The 23,871-nt window shown below is 38.9% G+C and overlaps 1 protein-coding gene across 2 annotated transcripts in view; it reads right to left on the bottom strand.

Annotated features, from left to right (window-relative positions):
• The window catches only part of Tbc1d12 (TBC1 domain family member 12), a 70,131-nt gene that overhangs the window by 27,272 nt on the left and 18,988 nt on the right, over positions 1 to 23,871 (bottom strand). The window contains exons 2-3 of one of the 2 annotated variants that reach the window (XM_038338089.2): positions 22,932 to 23,055; positions 3,011 to 3,126 (exon numbers count right to left, since the gene is read on the bottom strand). In XM_038338089.2, the coding sequence (XP_038194017.1) occupies positions 3,011 to 3,126; positions 22,932 to 23,055 (240 nt within the window). Of the gene's footprint in view, positions 1 to 2,582; positions 2,627 to 3,010; positions 3,127 to 22,931; positions 23,056 to 23,871 lie in introns of those variants that run through there. The other variant, XM_038338090.2, reaches the window with a different exon arrangement.

Raw genomic sequence — 23,871 nt, 5'->3', positions numbered from 1 at the left:
AATCTAGGAATTGGCCGAGTTCATTTTTATACCTGGAAGTCTGAAGTAAAACTTTTACATGGTCTCATTACTAACTGTAGGGGGTGGGGACAGGGAGGATGAAACAGGGATTTCACTGGATACCCCAGGGTTGTACAAATCTTACTGTATAGCATATGGTGGCCTCCAACTCACAGCAATGCTTTTGCCTCAGCCATCCAAGTGCTGGAGTAGCAGCTGTGAGTCAGTACTACCAGCTCCTATTACCAGGTTCCTAAAAAGCCTTTTTAAAAAAAAAAAAATCAATGTAAAAATTATTGAGAATAAAGTTACTAAATTAAGAACTCATTTGGAGGTTCTAGAAGGGGAATGTTAACTACTTAATCAGACACTATCATGGAAGATCATTCTCGTCAACCAAACACACTGCATTAGGAAGGACATATGTAGGAAGCAGAGCTTAGAATAAGTACTGGAGAAACCAGGATTGCCAATCACGCGGGCCTGTTATTTTCAGTGGAAGGAAATGAATAATACATAGTCACCTAGAATGCCAGAGTGAAAAGTAGTCAATCAACTTAGTGATCTTTTTGCTACTCTATGAGCCAGCCTTCCTGGATCCCCCAATATCCTGAGCATTGTTTAGGTCCTGATCCTGAGCTTTGTCTCCCAAGTGAATAGAACACATCCCTATGAAAGAGGCCCTATGTATTTTGGCATCCTCCACCAATAGAATCTATCCTATATGACAGATCCTTCTAGACCTGAGCTCTGTTTATCAGTCAGTAGAACTCATTCTTATTGTAAAGGTCATGGGTAACAAGTTCTACGACTTAAATGTTTATATGTGTAAAAAAAAAAATAAACCACAGGGCCAGCCCAGGGCTTAATCTAGTGCCCAAAAAATTGGTAGTGTTTGGCGTTCTCTCTTTCTCTCTCTCTCTCTCTCTCTCTCTCTCTCTCTCTCTCTCTCTCTCTCTCTCTCTCTCTCTCTCTCTCTCTCTCTCTCGGTTTGGTTTTTCAAGACAGTGTTTCTCTGGATAGTCTTGGCTGCCCTAGAACTCACTCTGTAGACCAGGTTGGCCTTAAACTCACAGAGATCCACCTCCCTCTGCCTCCTGAGTGCTGGTATTAAAGGCGTTATCTCTCCATGGTCAACTTTCCCACCAATGGCAATACGTGCAAGAACCCTTCAACACATGCAGAGGGGTAAGTGAGACACACAGATCAGTCCAGTCGACTATGGTGATCAATGGGCAGATGTATATCTGTGAGAATCCAAATCATTCTCACACCCAATTCTATCCAATTAAAAAGTTGTATGAGGGCCACAATTTTTAGTCTTAAATGCCCTTATAATCCCAATCCCAGCCTTTCATCTTCTTTGAAAACTTCTACAAAACATTCTACTTTTGTTTAGCTCCAGATTTTTTATTTTTTGTTGTTGTTTTTAAATATTTATTTATTATGTATACAGTATTCTGTCTGTGTGTATGCCTGAAGGCCAGAAAAGGGCACCAGACCTCATTTACAGATGGTTATCAGCCACCATGTGGTTGCTGGGAATTGAACTCAGGACCTTTGGAAGAGCAGGAAGTGCTCTTAACCACTGAGCCATCTCTCCAGCCCACCAGATTGTTTATTTTTATGTTCAACAAGGTAACAGATACAGACCAGCGAAGTGGCAAGATGACAGAAAAAGAAAAATGAAAACAAAAACAAAAACACAACCCAGGAGACTCAGAGAGGGGGAAAGAGATTAGGAAACAAATAGTATTGCTTTAGTAAGGGTGTAACATACCTGCTAGGGACTGAACCCAGGGCCTTGCACATTCTAAACATACACTCTACTCCTAAATTGTAGCCAACCCCTAAGAAAAGATTTTTTTTTAAGACTTTACTAAGTATACAGTGTTCTGCCAGAAGAGGGCACCAGATCCCATTATAGATGATTGTGAGCCACCATGTGGTTGCTGGGAATTGAACTCAGAACTTCTGGAAGAGCAGCCAGTGCTCTTAACCTCTGAGCCATTTCTCCAGCCCCCAGAAAAGATGTTTTAATTGATTATTATTCTGTGTATGGGTGTTTTGACTTCATGTACTTCTAGGCACCATGTGTATGTTTGGTACCCAGAGGCAGGAAGATGGCCTGGAACTGGACTCATTGTGAGCTGCCATGTGGGTACTGAATATTGAACCTGGGTCCTCTTAAAGAGCAGCCAGTGCTTTTAACCATTGACCTACCTCTCCAGCCCAAGAATAGATTCTTAGTAGTAGTAAATGAGCTTGTTGGCATTCAGTAGTTATATGATATAAAAGCCAAGGATTGGTATACATATTAGACATCAAAACCAAAATAATCCCCTAGTAATGCTTGTCATAAGATAAAGAATACTGTGTTGAAAATAGAAATAGACGTAAAAAAAGTTGGTTTTATTGGTGGTGGTACAGCTCTGAGACTAAAGTCTTGGATGTGCGTGTGTGTGGTATGTATGTATGTATGTATGTATGTATGTATGTATGTGTCTGTGTGTGTATGAATGTATGTATGTATGCATCTCCCAGCCTGATCATAAATTTGTGGTTTCAAGTGACACTCCTACCTCAGCTCCTGGACAGAAGGGACTACAGGTACACATCATCATTCCTGGAAAGAATAAAGATTGTGTTTTATAAGGGCTGGGTTGTGGTGGTGCACACCTTTAGTTCCAGCACTGCTCTACATAAAAAGTTCCAGGACAGCCAGGTCTACATAGTAAGGCTATAAAGATAAAGCCTGAACATCAAAAATATATTTTTTCCTGTTCGTTTTAGGATACATGGTGATGCATCCTATAAGTTTACACTGGGAAGTACAACAGGAAAACATTAGATTTAAAACCAGCCTGGGCTAAATGAGATCCTATCTCAAAACGAAACAGAATAAAAAAATCCCTTCCTGTATTTAAGTTCTATTTTAGATGAAATAGTGAGAACAATTAAATCTAACTTTAAGTATAAATAATGAACCTAATGATCACTAAATACTTACGATGGCCGGTCCTCAAGAATCAGGGCAGTGGTAGAAAGTGGCTCAAACTCAAAATTCTTACGTCTTGAAGACTGAGGTGGTACTTTACAGGTTCTCCCTGTTCGTGCTTCATATTCCTAGAGCAAATAAGGATATAATTTATGTAGAGACTTTTCTAATTTTCAGTATGTACTATTAAACCTCTATTATTAAGGGCATTATGCTATAAGGAATATAAAATATCAAGAAAATAAATAAATTTCTTTTTTATTTCCCAGGGCAGCCTAATTATAAATTCATGTTATATAAAAAGTACCAAAATGTGTTAGGAGAAAGAATGACAGAAGTACTCCAGATAAACTGGTGTGGTCTTAGAGACCCTTTGTTTTATTCCCTCAGCAGTATCATCTACCTAAGCAGATAGTTACTCTCTGTGTCTTAGATGAATGATGGAACTGCTGAGACAGGAGATGGCCTATTCAACTGTAATGCTCAGAACTCTCGAAAGGGTGACACTGAGATTCTAATCAAATGGTGCTTTTAGATTTCAGGCTTCTGTAACTCTACTACATATATAAACACTCCAAGAGAAGAAAGTCTTGGCTTATAACTACACCTCCTTCCTCTAATTATAAACAAATTACCAATACATCATATAAATTATAGCCTTAAACACAATAAACTCTACTAAATAAAAACTGTTTTATAGAATTATTTAAATTTCTCCATTTGAGCTTCTTTTTGTTTTGTTGTTGTTGTTTGTTTTTTCAAGAGAGGGTTTTCCTATGGATATAAGCACATATATTTGTAAATCAGCTTGATATTATATCAGTTTAACTAAAGGACTGTATTCAGCAGCCCCACCCAACCAGGGCCTATGATCTCAAGACCTCACCATGAGTTTTTGACTTTGGTTTTTTGTTTGTTTTCTGGTTTCTCGAGACAGGGTTTCTCTGTGCAGCCCTGGCTGTTTTACACTCACTCTGTAGACCAGGCTTGCCTCAAACTCAGAGATCCACTTGTCTGTGTTTCTGCCTCCTGAGTGTTGGGATTAAAGGTGTGCACTACCACCACCAGGCCCACTTGAGCATTTAAAAAAAAAAAAACATTTACAATTTTGTGAAATCCACTCCCAGAAACTGACCAAAAATCAATAGTAAGTTTATTCATTTATTCATACTTTTATATTTTTCTTTAAAAAAAAAAGCTGCCTGAGTCTGGAGAGACTGCTTGACAGTTAAGAGCACTTGTTCTTGTTGCTCTTATAGAATATAGATTATCAGAGCTCAGATCCCAGCACCCATGATGAACAGCTCACAACTACCTTTAACTCCAGCTCCAGGGGATTCTGACAACCTCTTCTGGCCTTTGCAGGTACCTGAATGTACATACACAAACTCATGTGCAGACATGACAGATAGACAGACAGACACACAGACACACAACTTTTAAAAGTCATCTAGCAATTATAAGACATTAATTAATCATTCATATGAAGAAAGTTAAATGTACTTACAGTGATCAAAGGTTTCATTCACTAGTGCTTAGTTACCATAGCCTATAATTCTTCTATGATGTGGTAGTCCGAATGTAACCGGCCCCCATAAATTAATAGGGAGTAGCACTATTAGGAGGTGCAGCTTTGTTAGAATGGCTATGGCCTTTTTGGAGGAAGTGTGTCACTGTGGGGGCAGGCTTTGAGGTTTCCTATGCTCAGGATACTTCCCAGTGTCTTAATTGGCTTCATGTTGCCTGCCAGATGTAGGACTCTCAGCTACTCCCCCAGCACCACGTCTGTCTGTCTGCCTGCATGTCTGCATGCCTGCATGCTCCCCGCCACGATAAGAGACTAACTCTGTGGAACTGTAAGCCGCCACCTCAATTGTTTTCCTCTGTACCCGTTGTCATGATCACGTGTCTCTTCACAGCAATAAAACCCTAACTAAGATATATGATTAGTACACATTTTCTAACTCAAAATATTTGTCTCTATTGAGTCATTATAATTCAAAATATGAATTTACTGTATTTAACAACAATCAACTTGAAATTTCAGCAGTGAACTGCAAACTGTAAAAAGTGACAGAGGAGGACTAGGGAGACGGAGACCACACAGTGGAAGGAGGGACCTGACTCCATCAGGGGGTCCTCTGACCTTAACATGTATGCCATGGAACATTTGTGTGTGTGCACACACAGAGAGACACATACAGACACACAAAAACAAGGTAAGTAATTTTTTTAAAGAAATACAGCAGCTGGGCATGGTGGTGCATGCTTATAATCCCAGTACTTGGGAGGTAATGAATGGCACCTCTTCCAGGCAAACCTGAGTGTGAGACCTTGCCTCCAAACAAAACAAAAACAAAAGAGAGAATTTAATGTTTAGTGCTGCCAAAAGATTTTCTCCTTCCTCCCTCCCCCCACATCTTTCATTTTTGACAAGTTCTTCCTATATAGCCCTAATTGGCTTGGAACTCACTATGTAGAATCTCACTATGCAGACCAGCCTGACACTGAACTCACAGAGATCTGTTTATTCTATCTCCTGAGTGCTGGGATTTTGTTTTATTTTATTTTTATTTATTTATTTTTGATTTTTCAAGATGGGGTTTCTCTGTGTTACAGTTATGGCTGTCCTTTATGGACCAGGTTGGCCTTAAACTCAGAGATCTACCTGCCTCTGCCTCCCAAGTGCTGGGATTAAAGGCATGTACCACCACCACCCAGCTAGTGATGGGGTTTTAAAAGGATGTGCCACTATGCCAGGCAAAATTTGTATTTTTTTCTTAGTTTAATGTTGGTACTTTGCTGGCATTTGTCATATATGCATGCAGTACCTGTAGAGGCCAGAAGAGGGCATAGGATTCCCTGGAACTGGAGTAACAGCTGTGAATCACCATTTGCGTATTGGGAATCAAACCTGGGTCCTCTGTATTCTTAACACAAATTCTAAATAATGCTAATAAGACACTATGTTTGAGAAGCAGAATGCCAGACTGACCCTCTATAACTACATGTCCATATCTACAACTCTACTGTTTAGTTTCTATGCTACTTCCAGAATTATCTTTCTAATATATATGAATTTGGTATTTCAATACCTTACCTAAAGATATTTTGGATAAAATCTAGTTTTCTAGCCTTATAGCTAAGGATTCTTTACCATCTACTCTAAGTCCCTGATATGTCAGCTGTTATGAGTTGGATATTAAATGTCCCTGAAAGATGCACATATAAAAGACTTAGTTACCAGTCTGCTGCACAATGGAAGGTAGTACAACCTGTAGGAGATGGGGCTAGCAGGGATGTTAGGTCACTGGGGTCATGACTTTGAAGAATCAAATTTTAGGGATCTTTTCCCCATCTGCTATGAGGTGAGCAGCCTTTTTTTTTCTTTTTTAAAACTTTCTGGTCTTTCATTTCACAACTCTCTCAATTTATATTTTTGTGTGTAGCTGTACATGTATAAACACAGGTGCGTGTGCGCCACAATGCATGTGAAGGTCAGAAGACGACTTCCATCAGTTTTGATGGAGGAGGGTCATCTGTCCATGTATTACTCTCATTGGTTAATTAATAAAGAAAACTGCTTGACCTGATAGACCAGAACATAGGTGGGTGGAGTAGACAGAACAGAATTGTGGGAGAAAGAAAGCAGAGTTAGGCAGATGCCTCAGGCAGACGCCATAGCTCTCCTCTCCGAGATGGATGCAGGCTAAGATCTCTCCTGGTAAGCCATCCCTCGTGGTACTACACAGATTACTAAATATGGGTTAAAGCAAGATATGAGAATTAGCCAATAAGAGGCTGAAACTAATGAGCCAGGCAGTGTTTAAATGAATACAATTTGTGTGTTGTTATTTCGGGTGTAAAGCTAGCTGTGTGGGAGCGGGGCGGGAATGCAGCCCACCACTCTCCTACACAGTTTCTTCCTTCCACCATGTGAGTGTGGGGATCAGACTCAGGCTGATCAGGCTTGGCAACAGGGCTTCACAAGCAGCTCTGATCATGGGTTCTGATCATAGTGTCTACCTCACCACAGGCCAGAAGTGGAGACACCTGGTTGTGAACTGAATCCCTGAAACCATGGTCCAAAATAAACTTTTGCTCCTTGTTGGTGGATTTATATGGACAATACTTAACACATCAACCAACTAACCCCACACAGCTTATGTGTTCCCATTTGCTCATTCAACTGCCTGTATCTAAAAAGGTTTTCCCATGTGTCTACCTGGTCAGTTCTAACTAGTTCGCTATATTACACAATTCACATATCATATTTGTGGAAAATAACTCAATTATATTCTCATATTCTAAACATAATTCTACTAAAGCATATACCACTCAATGTATTAATTTCTATATCAAAAATCTAAATCATGTGAATTATACCAGTCAATGTTTGTCAAGCAAATTATGCATTCACTGAAGTAAAAGCAAGATGATCTCAAGGAAGAATCTAGGATCAGTTCAAGATATCTGTCCTTCTAGCTCTGCCAGAGGGAAAAAAACTAGAGTTTGCTAATGCCACACTTTCAGTTACTAGCACTAGATATTCTACCACAGGATGCCTTGGGTTCTATAGCTAAAAGTCCTATCAGGAAAAAAAATACAAGTCAAGTCTTGCAATAGCATCTTTTTTTTTTAAAGAAATAAACTGTAGCCAAGAGTTGGTGCATGCCTTTAATCCTAGCACTTGGGAGGCAGAGGTAGGCAGATCTCTGTGAGTTTAAGGTCAGCCTGGTCTACAAAGCAGGTTCCAGAATGGCCAGGATGACACAGAGAAATGCTGTTTGAAAAACCATTAAGAAAGAGGAGGCCGGGCGGTGGTGGCGCACGCCTTTAATCCCAGCACTCGGGAGGCAGAGGCAGGCGGATCTCTGAGTTCGAGGCCAGCCTGGTCTACAAGAGCTAGTTCCAGGACAGGCTCTAGAAACTACAGGGAAACCCTGTCTCGAAAAACCAAAAAAAAAAAAAAAAAAAAAAAAAAAAAAAAAAAAGAGGAAAACTGTGAGGGCTACAAAGATTCCTCAGTGGTTAAGAGTATTGGTTGCTCTTGCAGAAGACCCAAGTTTAATTGCAAGTACCTACATGCTAGCTAATAACCACTTATAACTCCAGTCTCAGGATAGGATACCCTATTCTAGCTTCTACAAGAATTGCAGATACATGGTTCACAGACATACATGCAGGCAAAACACTCATACATATAAAATAAAGGTTAATTTTTAAAAGTAAACTATTGAGTCTGAGAAGAAAAAGACTAGTGTAGTAGGAACTCTCTTGAAGAAAGAAAAATAGCCTAATATATACTAATATCCATGTATGGACTGTACTTTGAAGTTCAGACTGTAAAAACACTCCTCTTGAAGGAGTAAGGAAATCCTATCTCTCCACACTATGCGCAGCTTAGCAAACACCAGAACAAGATTCAGAAACAAAGAAAAGCTCCATGTGAGCATCTCTACCATCTCAAGGCTAGAGACAAATGAACTCTAATACAACTTGATCTAAGCCAGGAAAATTTCCAAGTGGAAAGGGTTGGTGAATTAAAATGTCTTTGCTGATCCTAAGTTTTATTCCACAACCTATAAATTAAGGGAGAAAAAACCCATATTTAAGTTAAAGCTTAATTAAGATGTTAGCCCCCAAAATTTCATCACTGTCTGGTATACAGCAGTACCTTACCATAAACGTCATATGACAGTTGTTAGTGCAAATTTTTTAATTCTCATCTTAAGCCATGCCTAATATATAGGTCTGAGATAACTAGAGAATCAAACTTTTAACATAACTTTGATAGTCAAAGAACTAATGCTATAAAATAGCAGAGTATTTTTAAGCTTGTATCTTATTTCCAAGACTCTTTTCTGATCATGGTGAAAGACTGACATTCAAATTCTCTTAGCCTGTTTAATTTGTCATCTCGATCTCTCTCTGCCCTCCCTCTCACACACACCATTCTTTGCTGTTAAGGCTCATATCCCCCTCTAACAAGTACAAGCCCAGTTTGAGTTCTTCTCCCAATATTTAAGTTACATAAACTTTGATGAAATTCATATATTCATAAAAAGAAAGACATAATAATTTTATCAATTATGAATGTAAAACACACCAAAAGGAAGTTATTCACTACACTTTGAAGGTGACAAAAGAGGAAAAAACATTTACATTTTAATAAGCTTAAGTACTTTGCAGGAATAAAATCTCAACACAACCCAGTCATTGGACAACTTAACAATGTTAAAGAACATTATTTCTGCAGTATTTCGTCAAATCTTATGCAAAGGTTATCTATAGTTAAGCAAAATTAAAGTCCAAGAACTTGTTCACAAACAACAAAAACTTCGTCAAAAAGAAAGACTTAAGTCGTGTGACCTTTTTTTGAAGACAGATCATGCTGGCCTGGAATTCGCTATGTAGCTGCTCCTGTCCCGTCTCTTCATTCTCCCCACTGTGAGTGCAGGGATGATAGGCATATGCCACCACACCTAGTTTATGTTGAGCAGGACTTAATGCAATGGTAGGCAAGTGTTCTGCCCATTGAACTACATCTCAGCCCAGAAATCAATATTATACAACATTTTTTCTTGCTAACTGAATTCTGTTAAAGTGATTTAATTACTCAATTCAAATTTCATTCAGAGACTGGCATGAGTATTGATGGAAAACCTGGGTAGCATCCAAGTACAAAGTCTCATTTTCACATGAAGGAAAACGCAGAAATAATGCCACATACACACATATTAATAATTCATTTTCTACTGAGAAAAAAGTCAGATTGAAATGAAGATGGAAAAGGGTATAGTCAATGTAGGATCCAACTATACTATAATTATTCATAACATGTTCATTTTAAATCATTCCTGTTTGCAGTTTCGAGGTCAGAGACAAACTAATTATATTCTAACTTTATCTATTAATTTAGAAAAGCCAAAATCCAGGTCAAATGAATGACATTGTAATTGATACTAGAAACTCAACTTTTAATATCATTCACTAATGGTTCAAAAGGCCACAAGCAGAAATTTCACACTTGCAAAACAACCCATGTGATCATCCTCAAAAAACAATACTGTCAATATTCTTGTGGCTCAGAACTTGATCCCAATCTCTGTCTGTGTGATTTTGCTATTAGTCTAGAACATACTTTATGTTAGCTTTGTTTCCCTTTGCTGGTAACGGAAGGAAATAGGGCTGTGTGCACGACAGGCAAGTGTTCTACCACTAAGCATTTTTATGTTTCTTTAGTGCTAACACAGATGACACTAAAATCGACCAGATTTTTAATATAATTTACTATATTAACAATATTTTAAGAATATTTATCCAACTTTTACCTGGAAATTTCTTCTATATATGAAAAATTATATAAAACATGATGGTTAAATTTCACACACATAAAGATAAGCACATTACATATGGTGAGGCTTTCTTGAAGTAAGTTACAGGAAAATACATCTAATATATATGTGTAAATACATGAAAAAAACACTTAATACATTTAAATTTACTACATTTTTTATTTGTATGTATGAGTATGCATGTGTGGAGGTCAGACGACAGCGTTCAAAATCAGTCCTCTTTTTCTGTCACATGGGACCTGAAATCGAACTCATGTCATCAGACTTGGAGCAACACTGTACCCTCTATGTCATCATCTCACTGGCCAAAAGGAGGAAGCTTAAAAGGTTTAAAAATGTGATGGGGGAAATTATCATCCTATGATGTATTATATTTCATAAAAGTATTATTGTGTCACTAGTAATTCAGAAAAAAATTGTAAATGAAACCTTACATTCCTGTTTAGTTGTTTAGTGTACAATCTGACAAGTGCCCTTCCATTAAAAACAAGAGGAATTATGGCCCATAAGCATTATACTCATACTTAAGAATACGGCTACTGATTTGTGAATACTTTAAAAAATATTACCTGGGCTGGAGGGACAGCTCAGTTACAAGCACTGGCTGCTCTCCAGAGGGCCTGGGTTAGATCCTTAGAAACCACCTAGTGATTTATAACCATCTGTAACTTCAGTTCCAGGGATCCAACATCCTTTCTGGCCTCTGTAGGGATGGGGTACGCATGTGTTGCAGACACATATGCAAGCAAAACACCCACATACATCAAATTCTATTCTGTTCTGTTCATTTACTGTTTTTTTTTTTTTTTCAAGACAGTGTTTCTCTGTGTAGTCCTAGCTGTCCTGGAACTCACTGTAGACCAGCCTAGCCTCAAACTCACAAAGATCCTCCTGCCTCTGCCTCCCGAGTGCTGGGATTAAAGGGGTGTACCACAACACCCGGCACATAAAATTTTAATTAAAAAATTTACCCAAGGGGGCTGGGGAAATGGCTCAACAGTTAAGAGCACTTGCTCTCCAAGAGTGAGGAACTAAGTCTGAACCCCAAGCACCTACATAAAAAGTTGGGTGTAGCTACACACTAGCCTGTCATGCCATGCTTGGTCCCTGTATCTTACTACTTAGCCACTCAAAAGTCAAATGAGACATCTTTAGAATGTTCAAAGGGATTTGCTCATATATGCATGTTTTGAAAAGGGTTACCTGTATCTCAGGGTGACCTCGAACTCATTATGAGCCCAGGGATGACCATGGACTCCTGTTTCCTACCTCCTCTTCCTAAGTTAGGGACTATTGGAAGTACATCACCACATGGAGCAGGAATTTATTTTGACTTCAATACATTTTCAGGACTATAATTCATTTTCTACAGTCTTTTTTTTTTAAATATTTATTTATTTATTATGTATACAATATTCTGTCTGTGTGTATGCCTGCAGGCCAGAAGAGGGCACCAGACCCCATTAGAGATGGTTATGAGCCACCATATGGTTGCTGGGAATTGAACTCAGGACCTTTGGAAGAGCAGGCAATGCTCTTAACCTCTGAGCCATCTCTCCAGCCCCCTTTCTACAGTCTTAATTCTAAAACATGATACAGTATCAACTTTTTCACGGTTGTACTGATAACACTTTTTTATTTTCCCATTTCAGACTCTTAAGTCTAAAAATTCATTAGAAATGAATACAGGGTCAAAGGTCACAAATACAGCGTTTTTATACTTTTTTTTGAGACTGGGCTTTTCTGTGTAGCCCTGGCTATCCTGGACTCATTCTGTAGACCAGGCTGCCTCGAACTCACAGAGTGCTGGGATTAAAAGGCGTGTACCACCACTGCCTGGCTTAGTTTTCTATTTTTTTTTTTTTTTTTTTTGGTTTTTCGAGACAGGGTTTCACTGTAGTTTTAGAGCCTGTCCTGGAACTAGCTCTTGTAGACCAGGCTGGTCTCGAACTCAGAGATCCACCTGCCTCTGCCTCCCGAGTGCTGGGATTAAAGGCATGCGCCACCACCGCCCGGCTAGTTTTCTATTCTTAATGCTTTACAAAATTCAAACATCAATGCTAAGGAAAGGTGTTTCAAGTTAGCAACATAAAGTTGGACATGTACATTACTATAAAGAGAAAGCCATGCCCACCATGAATAAAAGACAGTTTTGGGAGAGAGAATAGCAGAGGGAGGTAAACAAACAGGGAAGGCATAGGAGGAAGGTCATAGGAGGCAAAGGCAATTACAGAGGATCTGATAACCTGAGTGGATTCTCCAGGACACATCTGGCAGAAAGAGAGAAGGGACTCCCAAATTGCTTTCTGGCCTCCACACATATATTGTGGTATTCAAGTACATACATATGCACACCAGTCATGAAAAATGAAAACAGAAAGACTGAATACTTTAACAAGCCTTCAGTAGCTAGACCGTTGGGTTTCTTTTCTTTTTTTTTTAAGATTTATTTATTTATTATGTACACAGTGTTCAGCCTCATGTATGCCTGCAGGCCAGAAGAGGGAACCAGATCTCATTGCCGATGGTTGTGAGCCACCATGTGTTTGCTGGGAATTGAACTCAGGACCTCCAGAAGAGCAGCCAGTGCTCTTAACCTCTGAGCCATCTCTCCGGCCCCACTGTTGGGTTTCTTAAGGAAGAATTTGATCTAGAAAAACTATAAACAAAAGTTTTGATTGGTTGGTAGGTTTTCTTTTTCAACAGTCTCACTTTATAGCCCTCCCACGTAAAGCCCAGGCTAGCCTCCAGCTAATCACAAAACTAACAACAACCTACCACCTCAGGCACCTGAGTTTTAAAAATACAGTTATGAGCCACCACATTCAGCTAGATAAAAGTTAATTTCACAGTACATGCTAAATTTTATGATGGAAGAGGTTCTGAGCTTTTAACAATGTTCTCAGTGTCTTAGTAGCAATTTTATTATAGCACACTCTAAACTAAATGAAATAAAAAGTGATTCCATTTAATAAGTAGTCATGTTTGAAGGATTCAGTAAGGATATCTTAATAGATTGCTGCCAATATAACTCAACTGGGAGGGTGCTTACTTAGCATAACAGAGACTCTAGGGTCAATCCCCAGTACTGTCTAAACCAGGGTGGTGGCACACAGGTGTCTGCCAACTACATGGAGATGAAACCAGGTGGAACAGGAGTTCAGAGTCATCTTCCACCTCAGCCAGCTCCTAGTCCACCTGAGTTTAATCAGATCATCTCAGAACAACAGCAGAAGAGTTTAAGAATATTTTAGTAGGGGCTGGAATAAGCTCAGTGGTTAAGAATACTTGCTATTCTTCCAGAGGAACCACACAGCAGCTCACATCTCTAACTCCAGTCCCAGGGATCTGACACTCTCTTTTGACCTCTGAGAGTACCAGGCATACATGATGCATACAGACATACAAGTAGACAAAACACCTATATACATAAAATTAATATTTTCAAAAGAATATGTTTTTGTGGTTTTTTTGTTTTGTTTTGGGGGGGGGTTATTTTATTTTCAAGATTGGGTTTCTCTGTGTCACAGTCTTGGCTGTAGACCAGGTTGCCCGCAACGCCCATAGATCTGCCTGGCTCTGCCTCACAAGTACTGTACCACCACAATCTGGCAAGAATATATTAACTCTAAGCATTAAAAAATAATACACATAAAGCCAGGTGTAGTGGTGCATGCTTTTAATCCCAGCACCCAGATGGCAAAGGCAGGAAAATCTCTGTGAGTTTGACGCTGGCCTCATCTAAAGAGTGAGTTCTACGTTAGCCAGGGCTACAAAGTGAAACTCTTTCTTTAAAACACATGCATATGTGTGAATGTGTGTGAGTGTGCGCGCGTGCGCGCACGCGGACACACACACACACGTTAAAAGGTCATTTCCTTTTTTGTTCCCTTGAGATAGCCTCAGTTGGCCTGAAACTCGAGATTTTCCTGCAAGACATCCTAAAATCCAAAATTAAAATCATAGGCATGCACTATTATGCTGATTTTATTTTACTTTTAATTAATTCACTTTTTAATTTATTTTAATTTTAATTATGTGTATGTGTGTATTTATGTATGCCATATATGTAGGGGTGCCCTCAGAAGCAAGAATTGTTAAGATTCCCTGGAGGTGAAGTCACAAGCATATGCTGGGAATCAAATGTGGGTCCTCTAGAATAGTAAGATATCTCTTAACTACTGAGCCATCTCTCCAGCCCCCATTGCTTTTTATATATATTTAGTTGTATGTGTGTGTGGTATGTGCACATAAGTCAATGGAATCTAGAAGACAGTGTCAGTGTCCCTGGAGTCAGAGTTACAAATGGTTATGAGCTACCTGATGTAGGTGCTGGGAACTGAACTCAGGTCCTCTGCAAGAACAATACTCACTTTTAACTGCTCAACTATCTCTCCAGCCTCCAGATATTATTTTTACATAATACACCATAATTGGACAAATGTATGTTGCATACTATACAAACTCCTTAAAATCTTGTTTTAAGATTAGACACTATCTGTTGTGGGATATTTGTACACTGTATGAAGATATATTACTGTGATTCATTTAATAAAAAGCTGAACAGCCAATAATTAGGCAGGAGGTATGGCCAGGCTTTTGGAGATAAGTCTCTGGAAAGAAAAAAGGCAAAGTCTCCAGCCAGACATGGAGAGGAAACAGGAGATGGAAGAGAGGTAACACCACATGGTAAAACATAGATTTAAAAATATGGGTTAATTTGGGGCACTGGCTGCTCTTCCAGAGGTCCTGAGTTCAATTCCCAGCAACCACATGGTGGCTCACAACCATCTATAATGAGATTTGGTGCCTTCTTCTAGCATGCAGGCAGAACACAGTATACATTACATAATAAATAAATCTTTTTTAAAAATGAGCCAGGCAGTAGTGGTGCATGCCTTTAATCTAGCACTCGGGAGGCAGAGGCAGGCAGATGATCTCTGTGAGTTCAAGGCCAGCCTGGTTTTTGAGTGAGTTCCAAGACAGGCTCCAAAAGCTACACAGAGAAACCCTGTCTCGAAACACCACCACCCCCATACTTTTATGGGTTAACTTCAGTTATAAAAGCTAGCTGCTTTCTAGGTCCTAGCCCTCAGGGGCACATCTCATGCCCCCCCCCCACCTACTGCAGCCCCAGAAACTAGGCAGCAGCATACTCCCCACCCCTGCAACCATCAGCTGCCATATCAGCAGGCCCTACACCTGGAGGAAGAGGTGAGTGTATGCTTTCTAGGCTCTAGTCCCCAAGGGTATATCCTGTGACCCACCTCCACTTACCACAGCCCCAGCCAGCAAGCAGCAATATCCTCCCCGCCCTTCCCCAACTATCCCCTACCACTTCAGTGACCACCAGAGCCACAAGTCCCACCAGCACCTGGAGGAAGAGATGAGTCTCTGAGTTCCCAGCTGGACAGCCCTGCTCTCTAGGTCCTAGCCCCTAGGGCACATCTCATGTCCCTCCCCCAACTACTGCAATCCCATTGACCAGGCAGCAGCAGCTTACCCCTACCCCAACCCAACCATCCCCCACCATCAGCAACCACCAAAGTCATAGACCCCACATGCACCTGGGGGAAGAGTGACCACTGGAGGAGCCACAGGCTCTACCTGTAATGACAGGAGGAAGAGATGGGTAGATGGCAGTAAGATGGCAGTATAAGAATACATTCAACAACATAAAGAAAATCCTGGTAGCACCAGAAACTAGTGGTTCTACAACAGCAGGACCTGAACATCCCAACGCAGATGAAGCAGAAGAAAATCCTTAAAAATAAATTTATGACTGGGCAGTCATAAATTTAAATTTATGACTTAACTTTAGTCATAACTTTAAATTTAAAGACGTCTTTAATCCCTGGGAGGCACAGGCAGAGTTCAAGGCCAGTCTGGTCTACAGATAGAATTCCAGGACAGGCTCTAAAGCTACAGAGAAACCCTGTCTCAAAAACCACGCACAAAAAAATAAAAATATAACTTTATGAAGATAATAGAGGCCCTTAATGAGGAAATAAAAAATTCCCTCAAAGAAATAGAGGAAAAGACAAAAAACAATTGGAAGAAATCAATAAATCCCTTAAAGAAAGCCAAGAACACCAAGAAAAAACAATCAAATAAATGAAAGAAACAGTTCAAGACTTGAAAATTGAAATAGAGACAACAGAGAAAATATAAACCGAGGGACTTTTGGAAATGGAAAACATGGGTAAACAAACAAGAACTGTAGTTGCAAGGATAACCAACAGAGTACAAGAGATGGAAGAGAGAATCTCAGGCATTAAAGACACAATTGAGGAAATAGATTCATCTGTCAAAGAAAACATTAAATCCAACAAATTCTTAACACAAAGCATCTAGAAAATCTGGGACACCATGAAAAGACCAAACCTAAGAATAATAGGGATAGAAGAAGAAAACCAGATTAAAGGCACAGGAAATATATTCAACAAACTCATAGAAGTAAACTTTTCCAACCTAAAGAAGGATATGCCTATTAAGGTACAAGAAACTTACAAAACACCAAACAGACTGGACTCAAAAAAAAAAATCTCCTCTCCATATAATAATCATAACACTAAAAATACAGAATAAAGACAGAATATTAAGAGCTACAAAGAAAAAAGGCAAAGTAACATATAAAGGCAGACCTATCAGAATAACACCTGACTTTGCTGTGGAATAATGCTCTTGTATCCTTGAAAGAACAACACTCATCTTCATATGGAAAAACAAAATACCCAGGATAGCCACAACAATCCTGTATAATAAAGGAACTTGATAAAAGAGTAGATTATTAAATCTACTCTGAAAAGAAAAAAGGAAGGATATAGATATGATAAAATAAAAAGGTAGATTATTGGATATACTTTTAAAAGCAACTACTAGTTTTAAATATTTTATATTAAATTGAATTTTTGTATATTGTATTCAAATTTTGTATATTGATACAAATTTGAGGTTAATTTTGCTAGAACATAATGTACATACATTTCTACTCTTGTTCAGGTATTATCCCTATAACATTCATTTAACAATGAAAGGGAATTTCTAGTACTTGAAAATTTTTTTAAATATTTATTTATTTATTATGTATACAATATTCTGTCTGTGTGTATGCCTGCTGGCCAGAAGAGGGCACCAGACCTCATTACAGATGGTTGTGAGCCACCATGTGGTTGCTGGGAATTGAACTCAGGACCTTTGGAAGAGCAGTCAATGCTCTTAATCTCTGAGCCATCTCTCCAGCCCCTCTAGTACTTGAAAATTATTACCAACTGTTCAGGATAATAAGAAAATGCAGGTTAGTAGTTAATCACCAATTATAACCGAACTTATAGTCACATTAGTTATGTTTTCAAGGTCAAACAGATATATTTTAGATAGACAGGTCATCTTCAAACACTCCAGAGATCTACAGAATATGACATTTAAGATGTTTTAATAACATAGGCTCCTTTTTTTTTTATGACAATGAGACATGTCGGCTCCTGGCAGCACAAATCCACTTCAGAGAAGATGATGGGCAGTGAAGAACCTCCACATAAAGCTTACTTCCTTTGGGACAAAGTAAGCCACTGGGCAAGAAAAGGCCCTTGCCTCAACTGCTGAAAGTATGCTATCCTATTGAACAAGCGGGATACAAAACAAAGTAACTGCCCCAAACTGCCAAGACAAGGAGAAACAGTCCTTCAGAAAAATCCTTTTTCACAGAAAAGTCTGTCAGATATACTAGGAATGTAGGCCAAAGATGGATGCCCCAATGTTGCAGTGAACTGTGGGTGACTGTCTAGACAGTTAGCTGTTTCTATCATTTCTCACATTTTTGGACGTCACAGGTTTGTGCTTCCTGCTTACTCAGTTAATAATATTTCCTTCTGGGGTCTCTGAGGGAGTTGAAGACTATATAGTTATGGTTATAGTTTTCCTTGTTTACCAGATACAGAAAGTAAGTTATGATAGAACATAAATTAGGAACAAGACTTTGAACTCACCAAGATAGGACAGATATGGAGTATTTTCTCTGAATTTGTCAAAATTAAAAATGGACATTGTTGATGCATTTATTGCCTGTATATATTGAATATAGTTAATGTACTTATTGTATATAGCTTTTCTTTCTTTTTTAAAGCCTCTTTTTAAAGATTTATTTATTTTATGTATGAGTGCTCTATCTGCATGTACACTTTTATGCCAGAAGAGGGTATCAGATCCCACTACAGATGGTTGTAAGACACTATGTGGTTGCTGGGAATTGAACTCAGGACCTCTGGAAGAGAAGTCAATGCTCTTAACTCTAAGCCATCTCTCCAGCCTCCAATATATAGCTTTTCTTACATTAGTTATAGCTTTCTTTTTTTATTTTAGACAGAAAAGGAAATGTAGTAATATTTCATTTGTGTTTTAATAAATAAAGCTTGCCTGAAGATCAGAATGCAAAAAAGCTACTCTGGTCAGCCATACAGGCCAGACAGTAGTAGCACACACCTTTAATCCCAGTAGCCACACTAGTTAGCCACAGAGGTCAGGCAGGGTGGTGCCTGCCTTTAATCCCAGCAGTACAGAGGAATATAAGGCAGGATGAGAAAGGAACTATTTTTCTTTCAGTCTGAAGATTTCAAAGAGGTAAGAGCTCTCTAGTGGCTTGGCTGTTTTGCTTTTCTGATTTTCAGCTCGAACCCCAATATCTGTTTCTCAGTTTTTTTATTATTCATGCTACAGGAAATTCTGGAGGCATCACCATTACTGACTTCAAGCTCTATTATAGAGCTTTAGTAATAAAAACAGCTTGGTATTGGCATAAAAACAGACATGTGAATCAATGGAATTGAATTGAAGACCCTGATATTAATCCACACACCTAGTAACACCTGATTTTGACAAAGAAGCCAAAATTGTACAATGAAAAGAAGAAATCATCTTTAACAAATGGTGCTAGCATAACTGGATGTTGACATGTAGAAAAATGCAAATAGATCCATATCTATCACCATGCACAAAAACTCAAGTCCAAATGGGTCAAAGACCTCAATATAAATCCAGTTACACAGAACCTGATAGAAGAGAAAGTGGGAAGTAGCTTTGAATGCACGGGTACAGGAGACCACTTCCTAAATATAACCCCAGTAGCACAGACACTGAGAGCAACAATTAATAAATGGGACCTGAAACTGAGAAGCTTCTGTAAAGCAAAGTACATGGTCAATAAGACAAAACAGCAGCCTAAAGACTGGGAAAAGATCTTCACCAACCCCACATCTGACAGAAGGTTGATTTCCAAAACATACAAAGAACTCAAGAAACTAGACATCACAATACCAAATAATTCAACTACAAAATGGAGTACAGATAGATCTAAACAGAATTCTCAACAGGAGAAACTCAGATGGCTAAAAGACAGTTAAGGATTTGCTCAACATTCTTAACCATCAGAGAAATGCAAATCAAAACAACTCTGAGATACCATCTTACACCTGTCTTACACCTTAGAATGGCTAAGATCAAAAAGACTGATGGCAGCTTAGGCTGGAGAGGATGTGGAGTAAGGGGAGCACTTCTCTACTCCTGGTGGAAGTACAAACCTGTACAGCCATTTTGGAAGTAAATATGGCAGTTTATCAAAAAATTGGGAATCAATTTACCTCAAGACCCAGCAATACCACTTCTGGGCATATACCCAAACGATGCAGAAGCATACAACAATGACATTTGCTCAACTATGTTCATAGCAACATTATTTGTAATAGCCAGAACCTGGAAACAACCTATATGCCCCTCAACTGAAAAATGGATAAAGAAAATGTGGTACATTTTTACAATGGAGTATTACTAAGCAGAAAAAAAACACTGACATTTTAAAATTTGCATGCAAATTGATGGAACTATAAAAACAAATTTGAGTGAGGTAACCAAGACCCAGAAAGACAAACACAGTATGTACTCACTCATAAATGGATATAAGACATAAAGCAAAGGATAACTAGGCTACAATCTACAACCCCAGAGAAGCTAGGTAAAAAGGAAGACTCTAAGAGGGACAAACATGGAGGGCCCCAGGAAAGGTAAATAGTTAAGATCTCCTGGGTAAACTGGGCGGGGGGGAATGAAAGGGGATGGGGAGTGGGAACATGAAGGTTCAAGATGGCTGAGTTGGGGTGGGATGGAGAGGGGGAGTAATGAGGGATTATCTTGATAGAGGGAGCCATTATTGGACTAGCAGTGGGACCAGGTCTTATCCTCGGTACATGAACTGGCTCTTTAGAACCCATTCCCTATGGTGGAATACCTTACTTAGCCTTAATACGGGGGAAGAGGCTTGGTTCTGCCTCAACGTGGTCTGCCAGACTTTGCTGGCTCCCCAAGAGAGGCTTTAGAGCCTCTGAGGAGTGGATGGAGTGGATGGGGGAGGTGGGTGAGTGGGGAAGGAAAGTAAGGATGAATTGGGGCTGGCATGTAAAATTAAAAAAAAATTAAAATAAAAAGAAGAGCTAGTTGAGACAAGCCTAAGCCAAAGGCCAACCTTTTGTAATTAATAAGACATCTCCATGTCATTATTTGGGAGCTGGTGGGACAGAGGAAGATTTATCACATCTATCACCCTTATTTTAAATCCATACTATTTTTTATATAGTTCCTGTATTTTTCTCATACTCATCTCATAAAAACTATTGACAATGATAATGTCATTGAAAAGAATTTAGTGTCACTTAATATCAAAACAACTTCTTTATTAACAGCTACACCCTGCCTGACAAAAGTGGGATTCTACTGATTCTGCATCAAAAATATAAATAACTCATGTGTCTCCTCTGCATACCAAAGTATGCAGGCATAAGATTTGGGAATCATAGCACTCTAAAGCAGCAATAAACTGCTGTTTTAATATCTGTAAATGAAACTAATCATGTCTCTCTCTTTTTTTTTTTTTTTTTTTTTGAGGCAGGGTATAGTAGCCCAGGGTGGCTGCAAGCTCCATATAAAGCTGAGGGCTTTCACACAGAAACCACTAACCCAGTTTATGCAGTGCTGAGGGATGCTAGCAAGCTGAAAAACAGCCCCTGACACAACAGTGCTTTAATCTTTGTTCATTTCTGTCTGTTTCTGAAACAGAGTCTGACAAGCATTACTGCTGATGTGAACCTGCTATGTAGATTAGGTTGCCCTTGGGTTTGTTGCAGTCCTCCCTCCTCCCTGTGCCTCCAGAGAGCTGAGAATTATAGGCAGGTGCCACCACACCTAGCCGTGTTCTTAGAGATCCAAAAACTATTACTAGGATGAAATCTAAAAAACAAATAATTATTACTTGGGAAACAAAAGAAACATTATTAACTCCTTAAAGATATTTTTCTAATATGAATAATGACTAAAGTTTTAACATTATTTTTTATAGATGCTGGCTATATTAAATCTGGAAACAACAACTGGACAAGAGAAAACAGAATTTACTTATTTAGAGACAGGGTTTCCCTATGCAGGACTGGCTAGCCTGGAACTTGCTATGTAAATCAGACTGGCCTTGAACTCACAGAAATCTGCTTACTGCTGTCTCCCAAGTGTAAATGTCAGGATTAAAGGGGTGCACCACCATGTCAGGCTTAAAAATTCCTTTTAAACAACAATTCAGAGTTTTAGAACAGTCCAAATTGAGCCAGGTTCACCACTTTCCAGTCTCATTAATTGAGTGCTGAGTAGCACAAGTTTAGGAGTCAAAATAAGTTTTAGGAATTCCATATGGTTGGTAATACAAATATTAAAAAGACTTGGCTTCTAAATCACTAGGAAGCAATTACGAGGCAATGCTCAAGGGCAGAACCTTTCAGTGCAGGCAGAAAGCAGAAGCTTCAAAAACAACGGGGCAGCCCTCTACTTTCTGTCCCAGCTCCATTTGTTCACAGCAGCGATGGCCACCACATCTCGGCAGATAAAGTATGCAGTCAGAGTGATCAGCTAAGCTTGGCGTCCTCTACCCTTTAGATACTCAAGGATAACCAGAAAGTGAATCAATGTCTTATTACTTCAAAGAATTTCACAATCTTAACATATTCAGAAATACTGTGGCTTGTCTTTTAAGAAAACATAAGACAACTACAGTAAGTACCTATAATTTCCAAGTTTGTATCTAGAAAAATGAAAATGAATATGGTTCATTTTCAAGAAAATAATGCTTGGGGGCTGTTAATAGTTAACAGAGCTTACTGCTCTTGTAGAGGACCCTGGTTTGCTTCCCAGTACCATCCCAACTCACATTCATTATAACTCCAGTCCAGGGGACCTGGTGACTTTTCTTTCTTTCTTTTTTTTTTTAACCTCTGTTGGTACCAGGTACATGCATGGTGCACTTACAAACATACAGGCAAAATATTCATATACATGAGATAAAAATAAATGATTTAAAAATAAAACCATGCTTCGCCACACTGCTTTATCTGAGACAGGCCCCATTATGTAGCCCATGTTGGCCTGGTATTCGCTGTGTAGCTTAGCCTATCCTTAAGTTTGGGGTGGTCCTGCTACACTGACCCTCATGCGCAGCAAGCAATGCTTCAGGAGCTCCGAAACTGCACGTTCAGATGAGTACTTACCTGCTGAATAATTTTGGATGTTTTCTGAATATTTTCTCTGGGAGGAACTTTACCAAATAACTTCCATCCAGGAGCGCTATGGACAACTGATTTGAGTTCCTTCGTCCTTTTTGGAAAAAGGTTTCTGAAACACAGAAAGTTTACACAAATTGTTTTTCCATAACCAGGAAACAGTTAAGTAGTAACTTTTAAGTATATTCTAAAGCAAATTTAAAATACTTTTTTTTTTTTGGTTTTTCGAGACAGGGTTTCCCTGTAAAATTATTCCTAATACTTATACAAATATTGTTTAGAACAGCATAACTCAGTTAAGAATACCTGACTTATACAGATGTATTAGTAGAATCAGAAATATAGATTTTTTTCCAGGCAGGAGGTCACCCAGGCTGACCTCCAACTACCTGTATAGCCTATGATGACACTGAACTCCTGATCCTCCTGCCTCCACCTCCCAAGTACTGGGTTTACGGGCACAGGCAAACTGCTACTCTGGTGAGAGCTGATGCTGCTGATATCTGTGCCAGAGCCCAAGGGCATTACCATACGAGCTGAATGCCATAATTTGAAGGCTGTCACTTAGTTTCCCTAGTACTGGTCAACCACTCCAGGAACAAAGATATTATCCAATTGCCACAAGAGGTGGAAGGGGTGCCCTAATGGGGCATGGTTATTGATCCATATAAACTTTTCAAGTTTAAAAGTTAAGTAGTATTCTATCTGCTTATTAAAAATAGCTGATGACTTTCTGAATTTCTAAATTAGTTATTTCTAGTTAGTTCTACTTTGGTAGAAGTGGTTACCTAAATTTTCATATGCAGCAGTGATATTTTTTGAAGTTTTTGAAGTGCTGATATTTTAATTTAAGATTAGCTCATAATTATTTTTATTTTATGAATTTTCTTGGTGTCACTTCCAATAATTCTTTAAATAAACCATGGCA

The sequence above is a fragment of the Arvicola amphibius genome, chromosome 1 (assembly GCF_903992535.2).
Source record: "Arvicola amphibius chromosome 1, mArvAmp1.2, whole genome shotgun sequence".
Lineage (NCBI taxonomy): Eukaryota > Metazoa > Chordata > Mammalia > Rodentia > Cricetidae > Arvicola > Arvicola amphibius.
Note: the sequence above shows the minus strand (reverse complement) of the source record. Positions and strands in the feature narration are given on the sequence as shown.